The sequence below is a fragment of the Patiria miniata genome, unplaced genomic scaffold (genome assembly GCF_015706575.1).
Source record: "Patiria miniata isolate m_02_andy unplaced genomic scaffold, ASM1570657v1 HiC_scaffold_9, whole genome shotgun sequence".
NCBI lineage: Eukaryota > Metazoa > Echinodermata > Asteroidea > Valvatida > Asterinidae > Patiria > Patiria miniata.
In genome coordinates, this window is record NW_024037076.1 from 736,696 (window position 1) to 752,179 (window position 15,484).

Below are 15,484 nucleotides of genomic sequence, written 5' to 3' on the forward strand. Positions count from 1 at the left end.
ACCCAGTTTATAAGGGACAGTTATTTGGACGTTAATACACTACTTTTAATGTTCTTGCCAATAAACATCATTTCGTTTAAAACGCATTTTTTAGCCCAATTGGGCCGATTTGGGCGCATTCCAGGATGAAATGTCCCTTTAAAGATGAACAACAGTTTTCAAACTCACATCCTAATTCCTCAATAGACGAACAGCAGGAGTTCGCGAGTTCGCCGAGTCCCACTAAAACAAGTTTGCAAAAGATTTCATGAGAATCTCATGTCACTGGGGCACGTTCATAGTCTTCTCCCCCAGGGCATTAATAACACAACCCAATCCCCATACAAGGGGGATCATTTTCCAGGTGCGTGTAGAGCCAGCTGCACATCAGTGCCCCACCCCCACACAGCGAGGAAAACATCACATATGAAACTACTTGTCAAATTTACACAAATTAAAGACACCAAAAGAAAATAAAAGAATTGCAAAACATTCACTCAATTTATAAGTATTAATTTTGAAGCATGATGAACAGAAACATAAAAAAAATTAATTTCTTAAAGACATTTTTACATTTTAAAGATGATCCATTAAAGACCGTTTACGGAAATCACCAATCCACAAAGAAGTACATTGAGACTAAGTACTACCGACTCCTTTTGTTAAATTTCTCTTAAATTGCCTGTCATTTTTTGGGGGGACACATAACCCGTTGTAGCAGTGCCACGTTCAACTGTCCACCCAACCATTCTCGCCTGTTTCACTACATGTTTATATATATTTTTTCGTTCAAACTCTGGTCATGCACAAAACTTTGATTCAGTAGCTGAATATGATTCTCGACCCTGCCCATGAACCCCCCCCCCCCCGAAGATGAAGTGCCATTCACTGCTCCGCCCCTATTTTGTCTCCACCCCACCCATTTCATAACAGTTACCCTTGCCCCGCCCCTTACGCCTGCTTCTCATAAAACACTGGCTTGACATGGGGAAGGGCGGGGCAAAGAGTGTTAGCTTGGAGAAGGTACGAAAGGTACTGGGTGGCATGGGAGGCTTGTGCGTAAAGCGCTCGCCTCTCACCAAGGTGACCACAGTTCGAATCCTGGCCGCGGATCACAGTAAAATTGTGCGTTGGTTCTCTCCTGTGCCACGAGGGTTTTTCTCCGGGCCCTCTGGCTTTCCTCCCTCCGGAAAAATCAAACACTTTCGATCTCAGGCCGTGCTTTATGGTCATATAAGGGTCGATGTGGCCGGCAGCCATAGGCGCCTTTACGTGCCAGCGGCCCGACCACGTTGTACCGCAATTCAGCATACCAGCTGTGAGTAAGGATGATTAGCCTCCCAAATTATCATTATTATTATTATTAATCTAGGTTTACAGTGGATTTATAAATTTTACCGAACTACAGGGCAGGTTTGCCAAGCATCCTTCTCTTCTTGAAGATTCCAAAGTACCACATGAGGCCAGTCAGAAAGGACAGACTGTACCTGCAAGATGCATGACAACTCCGGATCAGATAATATCACATCTAACCTTCCAAATCCTTTTACAACCCATTAATAAATACCTGGGAGAGTTGATGGTTTCTGATTGGTCTAGACTCGATCACATGGTTGGGCATTAACAGTGATAATGGACCGGCTTCAAAGATCAAGCGAATAAATGGCCCCTGAACCAGCATTGATCAAGCCCCGTTCAGCCCCATGCAAGCCAATGATTGGTCAAAATATAGTAACAGTCCTGCGGTAGCTTGTAACAATAGAGCACTGCACATGCGCTCAACCCCCATTGCGTGAGACTGACGCGCGCGTACGCAACACTAGGGATGCGTGCATGCGCGCGCGTAAGGAAGTTTTGAAACGACATCGTACAGCAGTGCAGTATATACTGAGGATGTTTACGACGAAAGCGTAGATCTACGATTTATTTTCTTTGAACACTTCACCCACCGACATATTTACCTTTCCTAAACCAAGCATCTGTGTAATTACGGACACAAGGAATGTGTAAACAAGATTTCAGCTTCCTCCATCAGGTAATGATATGAAAACATTGTCGTATTTTGTTTCGCTACGGCAGCAGTTTCTGTTGAGTTTACGTCGTTATAGCTGTTAAGCTAAAATATGGCCCATGAACATGAACACAAAAAAGTCTGGAAATATCGCCGACAGAAAGTCACAAAATTGGAGCATTTTGACTGTTTATTTCGTTATAAAGGTATTTATTAAAGGGAATAACAGTGTGAGGATCCGGTCTTCACTGCGTGATAATGACCGGGTGTGGGGGTGACTGCTGTTAATGGACCTCGACTTCGTCTCGGTCCATTAACAGCGGTCACCCCCACACCCAGTCATTATCACGCAGTGAAGACCGGCTCCTCACACTGTTATTCCCTTATTAAGGCACTTTGGTCTCTCATAACCGTGTTGAAATCACCAAGGTCCAACGTAAGAGGAACCGGGTAAATCTAACACTGGTAGGCAAGGTGTACCGTTCACACCTAAACAGGTGTGTACATGGGTTGGCTGTAGATTTGGGACTTTCTACCCAGGTAGAGCCTCTCCACCCTAGTCCTGACCAGGGTTGGATTTTACCCTGGGTAGAGCTCTGTACCTATGTACTTATTGCAGCTGGGTCAATTAACCACTGGTAGGCACAGTGTACCGTTCACACTTAGATTTAGGATTTTCTACCCGGGTAGAGCATCTCCCCCCTGGTCCTGACCAGGGTTGTATTTTCCCTGGGTAAAGCGCCGGACCCATCTTTCTTCTGTATACAGGAATTTCAAATTAGCACGTGGTCCTCAGTATTTTGTTGAAAGGATTAACCAGTTTGCGCCGGGTTTATTTTGACTGGGACCAGACCCTGGCGTGGCATTAGACGGGTTCAGGCCAAAATCTGCAGGCAGCACACCCTGATATTTTCGGCCTCGCTTGCTGTGAGTGGGTTTCAAACAGATATTTCCAGTCATCAGGTCATCGATTCCGAATACCAAAACATTTGCATGTTGCTATACATGTCATCCAATGTGAACTGATCAAAAAAGAAAGGTCCTCAATTCATACAATGGCTTAGCACTACGAGCCTGGGTTTCAGTGCTAATTTAGTGTATTGAAACTCACCATGTAATGATGTATTGCAAGTGTTCATTTCGTAGGGTGACCTTTGTTTGACCTCCAATAGGACCTCCGGGTATGTCACATGCTGGGATGATACAAACAACAAATCCACAGGAAAATTACGTCGGGTCAGTGCAACAAGGTCGTAACTTCATGAACTTGATTCTGCAACAAAGTCGTATCTCGGGCGAATACGCTCTGTGCAACAACGTTGTATCTCAATGTCCAGTGACTTTGCGAGTACATCCGGGTTATTCTAAGTGAGATACAACCTTTTGACATTCTGAAACTCGCGTTTTGCATTTATACCATTTTAGGAGATAGGACCTTGTTGCACTGACGCGACGATTAATTAAAAAATTAGCAGAAGATATAGTCCGAGTATCACTCGTTGTCCAACGGGGCCCTCTCCGTAACCAACGTCCGCAATTAAGCGATGCAAATTTTTATTCGACCCGACATGCCAGCCAATTGGAGTCGACTTAAGAAATTGTGACGTCATTTCGATCAGAAAATGTGGACCAGGCTGTTGATTGGTTACTTTGGCTGCCATGTTCTTGTAATACAATAACAGGTTACCAAAGACGCGATAGAGTGTCGCTCAATGTTAGTCATTGAACAACCTATCAAACAACGACCACAATGCTAGGCCTTCGTATCATTTTCCTTTTCCTCCATGTTAAAAAAGAGTTTTAGACCACAAATTTTCACAAAATTTCAAGTTTTTAAAATTCAATTATTGTAAATACAGTTCATGTAAATATTAAATCTAAATGACAGATCCAAAACCACTTTAAATTCACAGTCATCGTTTGATTTCTTACAAATCAATTGATAGGAAAACAAACCAAAATATGTACACCATTTTACAAATTTTCCAAATACTTCAAAAATTCATGGATAATACAACTGTTCAATATAAATGTAAAGATTTGAGTAACTTACAACTATCAGCATCAATCATAACAGGTTCGGCTCCTGTGACCTTTGACATTTCTTCAAGGTCAAGGTAATACCAGCGCCCTCTATCTATGTCATTCTTGGGGACAAAAGCTGCTCGCTGTAAAAAAAAAGGAACGTTCTATTTTTACAACTTCAGCATCAAAATTATAGTATTCCAGCTTAAATTTTCAATTCGTGTTTCACTTACTTGGGAAAAGACTAATCAGCATTTAAATTTTTTACCTTTTCAGTTTTTCGCACAAGTCCTACCAGCTGAATTTCCCCAGAAACCTGTCAAAAGAAACGCAAAATAGGGTAGCAAACAAATGTCATTTCTGCACACAGAAGCTTAATTTTTCCTACATAAAAAAAACAGAGTGTTGCATTTTGTATGTTTTTCTCTATGTGGACTTAATTTTCAACCTCTGCTTGGACATGAATTGCATTAATGATGCATCATAATCAAGAGAAAACATTTTTCCAGCATCTTACCTGGCCCTGTTGCCTCCTAGCTGGGTTGGAATAACGCTTGGGTACAAACCCTCTGTTCACAAGGATACTCACGCTGAATAAAAACAAAACAAATACACATGTATACATGTACAAAATATTCCAATAAATTTAAAGGTCAAATCAAAACCTTCAATTTCAGATATGACCACAAAGAAAACTTTGGTACATTTTTCTGTAAGGCCATGTAAACAAATATATAAACCAGTTTCTCATCCCAGCCCGCTTCCTATTTTGTCCATATCGTTGTGTCAGTGCAACGAGGTCGAAACTGGATTCTGCAACAAAGTTGTATCAACTTTGTATCACGCGCAAATACGCGCCGTACAACAAGGTCATATCTCGTGTATCGCGATGTCCATTGACTTTGTGTGTTCATCCGGGTTATTATAAGCAAGATCCGACTTTTTGACATTGAAATCTTGAGTTTCACGTACATGACGTCACACACCATTTTAAAAGATACGACCTTGTTGCACAGACACGTCGATATATTGTCAATATATTGTCTGTTTATTTGTTTCCAACAAATTGTAGCTGTGTAGAAAGGGTTACGGCTTCTTTGGAGACAATTTTGTCCCAAGCAAATTGTCGAGAAAAAATTGAAGAATACATCTAGCATCTTGGGAAATCTGCCATCTTGGGAAAAGAAAAGAAAAATTTAAGAAAGCGCCCACCTCCTAAGTCCTCCTTCATTTTTGTTCAAATAGGCTGGTAGACAAAATATGTAATTTTTGTGCTAGGCCTGAACGAAAAAGTACAGAGTTGATTCATAAAGTTTTACAGAATATATTAACCCTTACCCAACTGGACCCTCCAACGCATGCCATTATGTGCCTTAAGAAAATGGCATATGTTTTTTGCACGGCCCTCCAATATCTGCCATGTCATTTCAAGGGTAACTGGACAGGCACTCCAATACATGCCACAGAGAACAATGAGAGTCCTCTGATAACAAAGTGAGTGCCCCCAGCTGGTCAGTATCAGGCACCCTCCAGGGCCTCCAACTCCTGCCAATTGGAGCCTTCACTGTTAAGACAAACTATCTGCCAATAAACTGCAGCTGGAGGGCATTGGCATAACCAACTGACATGCAGTAAACTACCCTCAGAGAGTAAGGGTTAATATTTTGATTGGGCTACTACTTCTAATCACAACAATGCTTAAGAAGTGATGAATAAAATGATGTGAATAACTGATGACACTCACCCTAAATCTGGGCAATAGAATGGAGTTACCACGTGCGCACCTGATTCCCCTCTGGATATCAAACTCCCAGCATCCCCTGCCTGAGGTTTGTTCAGGGTACGGGGTAAGATGAGAACCTCTTTGGAGTGATCGAACTCTCCACGGATTGTCACACGTCGGTACTCCAGAGCCTCCAGATCAGATTTCCTGGAATTTGAGGAGTATCAAAACTTTGAAAGACTTCATAACTACAGTTTTACAAAAAGTATGAATTTACAGCTAGAGGCAAAACTAAAACACACTCATGCTAATCAGGCTGATGTTTGCCCTAGGATCGGGTACCAGTCTACTAAACAACTTTATCCTTCTAAATTACTGTTCAATTTGAGATGTGTAGTCATGTGTTTGACTGAAATTGTGCAGAAGTGACACCCAAGTCGACATAAAAATAAGCCAGACACAAACCAATCACATGTTCAAGTGCACAGGACACCACATTATTTTGTGCAATTATTTTGAACTACATTTATTAAGCTACCAATGCCACGATTTCGAGTCAACTCGGTCCCAAACCAACTCGGGTCGAGTCAACTCGGTCCCAGGTCAGTGGCGAAAAATCCAGTTGCGTCATGAAAGGGGTCACGCCACATTAAGGGAGACAATACAAGAGACCTTACATTTATCTGACCTAAGACTGGGATGGCCTGGGACTGGGTTGACCTGGGACTGGGTTGACCTGGGACTGCCACTGGGCTGACCTGGGACTGGGATGACCTGAGACTGGGATGACCTGAGACTGGGTTGACCTGGGACTAGGATGACCTGGGACTGGCATGACCTGGGACTGGGATGACCTGGAACTGGGTTGACCTGGGACTGGGATGACCTGAGACTGGGATGACCTGGGAATGGGTTGACCTGTGACTGGCATGACCTGGGACTGGGATGACCTAGGACTGGGTTGACCAGGGACTGGCATGACCTGGGACTGAGATAACCTGGAACTGGGTTGACCTGGGACTGGAATGACCTGGGACTGGGATAACCTGGAACTGGGTTGACCTGGGACTGGGATAACCTGGGACTAGGTTGACCTGGGACTGGCATGACCTGGGACTGGCATGACCTGGGACTGGCATGACCTGGGAATGGGTTGACCTGTGACTGGCATGACCTGGGATTCGGATGACCTAGGACTGGGTTGACCAGGGACTGGCATGACCTGGGACTGGGATGACCTAGGACTAGGATGACCTGGGACTGGGTTGACCTGGGACTGGGATGACCTGGGACTGGGATGACCTAGGACTAGGCTGACCTGGGACTGGGCTGACCTGGGACTGGAATGACCTGGAACTGGGATAACCTGGAACTGGGTTGACCTGGGACTGGGATAACCTGGGACTGGGTTGACCTGAGACTGGGATTACCTGGGACTCGGATGACCGGAGACTGGGTTGACCTGGGACTAGGATGACCTGGGACTGGCATATGACCTGGGACTGGTTTGACTTGGGCCAAAAATGACTGGGACTGATTTGGTCTGGGACCAAGTTGACCTACACCCAGTGCCACAATCCATGGTCCAAAATGCGTCTCATGACTTTGCAGGGTAAAACTACTTTTTCGTCTCATATACATGTAGGACTCACTCCAGAGAATTGAGTGGTACCGGCGCAGCCGTGGTGCGTGCCTCCAAGTCTCGTATTAACCCCAGCTTCCACTTCCGTCGTTTGACCTGCCACGTTCCCAAAAAGAACGCTGCAGCGGGAATAATCAAGAGGAGGTGACCGACGGCTGAGGGCGGTGCGTTGTCGGAGGATGCAGCACCCTCATGTGTTCCCTTGGAGCTAGCCTGAGATTGGTTCAGCCTGGTTGACGAGAGGTGTCGAACTGTGTGGCGTCTTCTGCTGAGGCTAAGAAGCCTTGACAAGTTTTCCTGAAATAAATGTTTTGTTAGCGTAAGGGATAAAGCTGTTCATTCACACTTTACATTATGACTACATTTGGGTATATCATTTGTTTTCGTAGTTGATTAATGTTAAAACTTAACGCATGTAGGTCTCTTTCCCATAGTAATAGTAGAGTCCTGAGGAGTACACCAATTCCAAAAGGGGGGGGGGCACCGGTGGCAAATGAAAATTTTTTGGAAAGATTTCCATATACGAAGTTCACTCAACACCCTGTGTACAAACCCTATGAGATTGAACTGATAAATTCTAAGTGTTTTCTAAGAAAATGCTTGTATTTTCTCGCTGCTCAAATTGACTTTGATGACATGAAATTGCTATCTGAGGGCTTGTTAGTCAATACAGAGGAAAATTAGTGAACTTCGCATATGGTAATCTTGCCAATTTGGAAGTTTACTTCAAGATTTGAAACAGCTAACAAACAGGAGGCTTGTCTCCTCCTCCCCCCCCCCCCCCAACTTACACAAACTTTAAAACCATAGAACAAAATTTCTGGAACTTGGATAGTGTAATTTGGGAAGTTTTTGGAGTAATTACAACTTACTAGGTTTGCTTTTACAGTTTTGATTCCACAACGTTAACAATTGAAAAATAGGCTGGGTCTAAAAACATTGGTCCCATGTAGGCCTGGTGGCTATTTTTACTGCACCAATAACGCAATTTTCAACTGCTATTGTCACAGCAATTTTTAACTGTCCTGCTCGTCCAACTACAGTAGCTCAATTAGTTAAACATTCGACTACTAGGTATTTATAGTACCTAGCCTTTGGTTTTGGGATCGAATCAGCGCTGCGCGTAGGGGCGCGGACCGGCCTAGGGTAACTTTGGTTTTCTTTTAGTTTTAGTTTAACTTGAGCACTCAGCATGCTATCAACATTGAATTGCGGATTGCGGTAGAATCGCATCAATTTAGCTTGAGAAATATTGTCCAATTAGGCCTACATGATATACGAAAGGACGTGGAATGCGCAAAATCTGAGACAAACAAAACTTTGAAACTCCATTGGGTTGTCTAAGGAGTGTGGCCAACTCGCAAACGGTAATACTAATTACTAGGTCAATTGCCACCCATCATGCCCATGGCACGCTAGGGCTAGGCTAGCTCCAATTTAATGTATGTAGATTCAAATTTTGTTTATTATAAATCAGTGGCATTGGAAGATTTTTAGTTTAAAAATAAAACAAAAGGAAAATAAAGTCCGAGAACTATTCGGTTGATAGTCTAGTCTACCCGAGTTCCGACAGCCAAAGAGGCTGAAGTTGAATACAATTTACTAGGTCAGGGAACCAGGCGATTGACTGCCGTACACTGCGTTTGGTTTTCGTCGTCTGCTAGTCACCTAGTGCTACGATCCGAAATTCAACTCAGCCAGGCCTAACATAAGATGTAACAAACCTTTGGCACATGTGGCACAAGTTCAGCTCTCGTATACAGACATGACAAACGTAACACTGACTTTGAAAACCTCTGAAGAGTCATTTTCAAAGGCTAAATCTGCCAAAGATTGAAGAAAAGCTTAAGCTCAGCTTTGCGCAGTGCTTCTCGCACAGACACCATTACGCAAACTGATGGCGCCCTCTATTGTCAGATTTTTTTCTCTACACAAAACAAAATAATTCACTCCAACACTTGGTGGCGCTATTACAATAACAACCGGCGACGCTTTCGTGGCTTTTGCCTTTTGGGAAGCGAAGTTCGTTCGGAAATTTGTTAAGGTTTAATCTGTTTGCCCAATTTCCACGTTTTTTTCATTTGTAATGGCTGCCCATGGCTATCACTTGAAGCTTGGTCCAGGCGCTGCTGAATCGATCGATCAGTATTTGGAGTACAAACGGTAATTTTGTCATTCAGGATCATTCATAATCATAAATCATTGTCACCAGAAATTAAGACTGAACTGAAGTGCAACTTCTTTGGTATTATTGTTTTACAGGAACGGACTGCATGGTTTAATCATAGAGCTATGACCTAGCTTTAGGGTTCAATACATTGAACAAAATTATAATAATCACAACATCACGTGTGTGTAGGCAAAGATCTGTTACAAACATGACTTATTGGACTTGAATATGTTGATATTTGTTTCTTCTTGGCAATCGTTTACATCTGGAAATCCTGACAAGATTTTCCAATAATATTTATTAAAATGTTTGATGATATTTAACAGTAAAAAATGAACATGTAATTTTAAAGGAAAGAGTGTTGCAACCTGATGCTACTTCAGCGGTTGTGTACAAAGTCTATGGAGAGTCAAGAAAGTTTTCAAAGTATTTCCTAACAAAATTGGAAATGTTTCTCATGAAATACTTAAACTATATAGTCGTGTTCCCTAACGTGGCTTACTTCGAAGCTTACCCGACTTTCCTCGTGTAGTGTTGCCAAACCTCTTTGTTGACAAACCTCAAATTCATCCAATGAAATACTAGTACTTTTACCTTATCAATGCTTGCTATTTTACCTCTGTGAACAATTTCAGTTTCATAAAATTTAATCCGAAATTCAAAAACGGTGGTGTCCGGAAATTGGGCACAAATTGGCGGAGTGTTCCCTAAAGTGGCGCACTGGAATAAATCTTGGAAAATTCCAAATTAACACTTACGAATTCCTGTAATCTTGATAAATTCTGATAAATAATTCATATCTTTACTTACATACCCAGCCAAATGTTTGTCAGAAAATTATTTTCTTATTTTTCAGGGCATTTTCAAAGGGTTCACTTTGCACTTGAAAATAAAATCGGAAAATCACGCCAAAATAGCTTTTCCTTCTAACTTTGTTACGGGTAAATAAACTCGCGATTTATGAACAGGACCGTTTAGAACTTGATGAAATTTCACTTTCTGTGAAATTTCAGTTTAAAATTTTGCTCTAGCTAGGCGCTACCGGGGAAAAATCCAAGTGCGCTACGTTAGGGGCCGCGCCACGTTAGGGTACATCAACAATATTATTAAAATGTTTTACTTTTAATCTGATGATGAATGTACACTAATGACAAATAAAATGGTTTGGTCTACAGCATCGTTGGTGAAGATGACGGTGGGGAGTTACTCACGCCAGAGCAGTATGAAGCTTACAAGCGAGACGTCGTACCAGCTCGGATGAAGAATCGACTCTTTGTCAGCTGGACTTCTCCTAATGGATGGGATTGTAAGCTGATTGGTCCTGAGACGCTGTGCTTCTGTCAACACAGGTAATACTAATAGCCTGTTTAGGTCTGAGTTATTCAATTGATATGTCTGGCGTGATCGGTGGATCTGCGTCAGACTGAGACCTTGAGTGCTGAAAAAATGCAAAATGAATTAAGGTCAACTGTAGCCTACTCACTCTTTGGCAGACAAAATTCTCAAAAAATGTTCATGAGGCAAAGACAAGGCCCTCAGTATTTCACCAGCCAAGATCCAGGGTGCTCCAGGGGCAACCCCCCTCCTCCTCCCCCCCCCCCCCCCTACACACACACACATTGCAGGGGTAGGCAAACAAGACAAGCAACTCCCCTTCCTTCCTTCCTTACAAGTGCTGCCTTCACATGGTTGAAGATAAATACACTGACAGAAACACCGGGGCAAACCCCTTCTCTTAATGATAAGTGCTACTGGGTTCTTTCACGTGCATTACACACGGGACCTACGGCTTTACGTCCCATCCGAAGGACGAAGCAATAATGGTTAAGTGTCTTGCTTAAGGACACAAGTGTCAAGATTTGGGACTTGAACCTGATCAGAAACATCAGCGGAGCTCGAGTCCGGTGCTCTTAACCGCTTGTCCATGACACTCCATGTCACACTGCAGCTCTAATACTCAACTTGAACACTGCAATCTCAATTACTCTGGAGGGATTCCTAAGTTTACTTGCAAGATCCCAATTGCTCTCAAAATATTTGCCTTTCCAACATTTAACTGTTAACAACAAAACATTGTTTTGCATCTGACATTCATTACAGCACCACAAGCACACTGCAAACAAAGGACTTAATTAATATTCACAAAAGACTTAATAAATATTGACAGCACATAATTGATAGCACAGCATTATTACCAAGCATTATGTAAGCTTTATGTAAGTCATGCTGTATGTGAGGTGTTCTGACAGAATGAAACATTGGCAGATGTTGCAATAGGGTTTGCAGGTATTAGCAAAGAGAATAAAAATTTCCTACAATAGTGTTTTTTGCACTTGGGACATTCTGTTGACAAGTTATGACTGTTTAAAGCTCACATATATCAACATGTTAAAAAAGTAATATACTTGCCAGAACGCCTCAAATATTTGATACTTAAGACAGCATCTGTCTTTTTGTCTTGATTTAGATACAAGCAACACAAGACAGACTTCAAGGAGTTACCGACAGGGAGACCGATACTCCTTCCGTGTAGGGTTAAAGGTTGCAGGTGTCAGTCCTACAACTATGTCCCTCTCAATGGTAGCAGGCCTCTGCGATGTCGCTGTAAACACTTCACTGATGAACACTCGGAGGATCCGAGTCATGCTTGTATGAAATGTGAGTCAAGTCTTGACATTGTAGAGACATTTTTGACTTGAAATCGCTGAAAATCGCTTTGAAACCCTTTTGTATTTTTGTTTACCCTTCTCCTAAAGGGGGAGTGTGGCCTAGTGGTTAGGTTTGTGACTCATGATCAGAAGGTCAATAGTTCGAATCCAGCCGCTGGACATATGTTGTGTCCTTGGGCAAGCCACTTCATCCCCACTTGCCTCTCTCCACCCAGGAGTAAAAGGGTACCGACATTAGCTGGGGAGTAACCTGCGATGGACTAGCATCCCATCCAGGGGAGTAGAAATATTCTCAGTGGTTTCATGCTAATGAAACTGGAGATAAACACTGGCCTGATTGGCCACATTGGCTCGTGACAGACTTTACTTTTTTTTGACTTCTCATAAATTATTGCTGAAGACAGCTCAGGATCCTCATCACTTTCAGTAAAAGCACACGGAGGGTCTTAAACCTGCATAAGACCTGGATTTCAAATTCAATGGTTACAATCAACTGTGGAGTGCTGTGGCCTCGTGGTTAAGGGCACTGGATTCGTGGCCTGTGGGTGAAGCTGCAAGTTGTGGGTTCGAGTCCAGCCGGGGTCATGGTGCGTGTGCCCTTGAGCAAGGCACTTTGTCACTCCTTGCTTCTCTCTACCCAGGAGTAATTGGGTACCTACCTGTGAGGGCAGAGATGGTTATGTGATTGAATTAGCTTTCTTGTGCCTAACAGGCAGCATTCGAGCTGTATACTCCCCAGGGAGCTGAGATTGTGTTTGGAATGTTTGAATGGCCCATTGATCAGGAGTAATAATAATACTGTAAGCGCTGTGATTTAGTTTACTAATAAGAGCGTTCTTAAATGCCAATTATTATTATTATTATTTGAATTGTTTATTTCTCAGCGAGTTGTAATTGCGTCGCCTTCAAGAGTTCATTCACCTGTTCCTGTGAGCAGCCCACTTACCTTCATGAGATGATCGTTGAGACAAAGGAGGAGAGGCTAGCTCGAGGTCATCCCGTAGGTCACGACACCCCCTATGCAGCCATGGGGGGTCTGACAGGGTTCAGCTCACTGGCCGAGGCCTACATGAGGCTGGACGACAGCGGGATTGGTAAGACAAATTCAGATTTAAATGTTGGGTTATGGGAATGTCATGGGATTATTTGGTGTAAATCCAGACATTTCTGAAAGCTGAAGAAAAAAATTTCAAAGTTAAGATGGCAGAATTCTATCAACAAGAAAATTCACTCGAGTTGTTTTGTTATGCATGTTCACAACACAAATACTGGTAACCATTTCAACCAAATTTATAAGTACATGTGTAGCAATATTTGTCTTTAAAACTTGTAAAAATTGTACAAAGGCAGTTATTTTTTGACGGAGAAATCTCATTTAATGGAAAAGCGTTAAGGAAACACTCAGAATTATCACTGCATTATCAAACGAATTTTGCTCTAAAAAACTGTGATAGTTACATTACGAAGATAAACTGAGCTTTATATTTCATACTCATTTATACATGAAGGTCCAGCGAGCGAAGAATTCCTGAATCAACCAATCACGTCGTCGGATCATCCGTTCCTTCGGATGCACGCCAAGACCTTCCAACAGCTGGAGCCGCCGGACCAAAAAGTGGATGCGCTGACGGAAAAGATGGCTAACTTCAAGATGACGGGCACGGATGCTGATATGGAGTATTACGAGATGCGATACCAGCAAAGGGTAGGCATAGGTTTGAAAAATCAGCAGTAAAAAAAACCAAGAAATACAAACAAAGCTTTTTGTGTTTCTGTTCAAACCAAATGGCCTCAAATCTCTTGCATCATTTTAAAAACCACATTTTTGAGTAACATTAATGGTAAACCCATAAAATTAAATACATGTCTGTTGTGATTTATTTAATAATAGGATAACAAGGAAAACGTTATCTCCCTTTTAGTTTTTCTGATACTTTTTAAGAATGGAGAAAACAACTTGATGTAAAGTGGCTTGCCCAGGGACTGTAGCTGGGTTCAAACCACAGAAACACTCTCATGTCATAGAATTGCAAATCAGTTTTTGTAATCGTTTTTATGTTGAAATCCATTTGCAGTTAAAGGAGGAAAGGATGAAGAAAAGAGGTGTACAGCCTGGCCCTAGGAGACCACAAGAGGGCGCTGTTAGTCGTCAAGTTCAACCCAGCAGTGCAAAGACTGGTGCCAGAAGACCTGCCAGAAGTGCCACCAAGAAATAATAAATAGCGCTTGCGTTCAGCAGTCCAGAAACCAGATTTGAACTTGAGGAAAATATAGAGGAATATGAGACTAAAAAGGGTCATTAATATTGCATAGAAAATTAATTGATATTGTCTGGTGAGGCAGAGTTGTAAAAATTCATATGAAGAAAATTTTGTGGAATACACGCATGATGTGAATTGTAGGATCCTATCATTTCAGTTATGCATTAAAAGAAACCGCTTGGTTTGAAATATACTTTGTTTTACAAATGAAATGACATGTTGTACTATTTATCTCACTACAAACTTCAGTTACATTAAGTTTTGTTTCAGCAAGGACTTCGGTTTTAAACTTCTGTTTTGTATATTTGTGGTTTTTTGAAGTGTTAAAAGATCATTTGTGTGTGGTTTTGGCTATATTTTAGATTGTATTTTATTTTTTACTGAAAGGTTATTTTTTAAGCATCCGTTTTATTCAGTCGTATTTTTTTTGCGTAATTGCATTGCAATAAAAGTGTACCAAAATATATTGGACATATTGGATGGAAACCATATTATTAGAGATTTTGTTTCACTTTCAGTCAGATTCATCTTTTTGAACAAGAATTACTGGTTTAAAAAAAGATGAAGAAAATAACTTCAATTTCATAAGCTACCATTGCCATCACGAAAACATTAAGATTATGATCAAGGAAACTATTTTTAGAAACATCAAAACCTAGTCTTCCAATTCTTAACAAAAACAATTGCAAACGTTGTTCAGTTGAAAGACACCGAATTTGAACTCCCAGGACCCCGGACAATAGACGACATTGTCGGTATTGGTTCGCGGATTAAATGGACACAATGTTTGGAAATGCGAGATTTGTTGAACATTTTGCGGTCGTGTTGTTTACTTGTTCCGATAAACAAGAACACTGATAGGGTAACGCTATACGCGTAAACGAGAAGCTATGAATATTTAGGAGCGATAAGTCATGAATATTCAGTAGGGACAGCTGGAAACAGCCAAGGGATTTGTTATTCTCAGAAAGTTCAGAGGGATTCGTGGTTATATTCATTAAAAG

General features: G+C 41.8%; 2 protein-coding genes across 2 annotated transcripts; one reads left to right on the plus strand and one right to left on the minus strand.

Moving 5' to 3' along the window:
* Positions 1-455: 455 nt before the first annotated feature.
* On the minus strand, positions 456-9,275 carry LOC119720166 (surfeit locus protein 1-like). Its single transcript, XM_038189730.1, has 8 exons — positions 9,105-9,275; positions 7,391-7,677; positions 5,760-5,945; positions 4,533-4,605; positions 4,284-4,331; positions 4,044-4,158; positions 3,102-3,183; positions 456-1,466 (listed from the first exon to the last, which is right to left on the minus strand). The coding sequence occupies exons 1-8, from the start codon at positions 9,186-9,188 to the stop codon at positions 1,382-1,384; spliced, it is 960 nt and encodes a 319-aa protein (XP_038045658.1). The 5' UTR covers positions 9,189-9,275; the 3' UTR covers positions 456-1,381.
* Positions 9,276-9,336: 61 nt separating this feature from the next.
* LOC119720165 (protein FAM221A-like) lies at positions 9,337-14,966 on the plus strand. The gene is made up of 6 exons (XM_038189728.1): positions 9,337-9,543; positions 10,726-10,899; positions 12,018-12,208; positions 13,104-13,313; positions 13,728-13,924; positions 14,295-14,966. Exons 1-6 carry the CDS (start codon positions 9,467-9,469, stop codon positions 14,433-14,435), a joined length of 990 nt encoding a protein of 329 aa, XP_038045656.1. The 5' UTR covers positions 9,337-9,466; the 3' UTR covers positions 14,436-14,966.
* The last annotated feature ends 518 nt before the right edge of the window (positions 14,967-15,484 follow it).

What these genes read in the sequence shown, in the direction of transcription:
- LOC119720165 (XM_038189728.1), top strand. Translation starts at nt 9,467, where the DNA reads ATGGCTGCCCATGGCTATCACTTGAAGCTTGGTCCAGGCGCTGCTGAA. An exon ending in GAGTCATGCTTGTATGAAAT is followed by an intron (nt 12,209 to 13,103) that starts GTGAGTCAAGTC and finishes TTTATTTCTCAG; the next exon opens with CGAGTTGTAATTGCGTCGCC. An exon ending in AGATGCGATACCAGCAAAGG is followed by an intron (nt 13,925 to 14,294) that starts GTAGGCATAGGT and finishes ATCCATTTGCAG; the next exon opens with TTAAAGGAGGAAAGGATGAA.
- LOC119720166 (XM_038189730.1), bottom strand. Translation starts at nt 9,188, where the DNA reads ATGACTCTTCAGAGGTTTTCAAAGTCAGTGTTACGTTTGTCATGTCTG. An exon ending in GTACCACTCAATTCTCTGGA is followed by an intron (nt 5,946 to 7,390) that starts GTGAGTCCTACA and finishes CTCAAATTCCAG; the next exon opens with GAAATCTGATCTGGAGGCTC. An exon ending in TTGTGCGAAAAACTGAAAAG is followed by an intron (nt 4,159 to 4,283) that starts GTAAAAAATTTA and finishes TTTTTTTTACAG; the next exon opens with CGAGCAGCTTTTGTCCCCAA.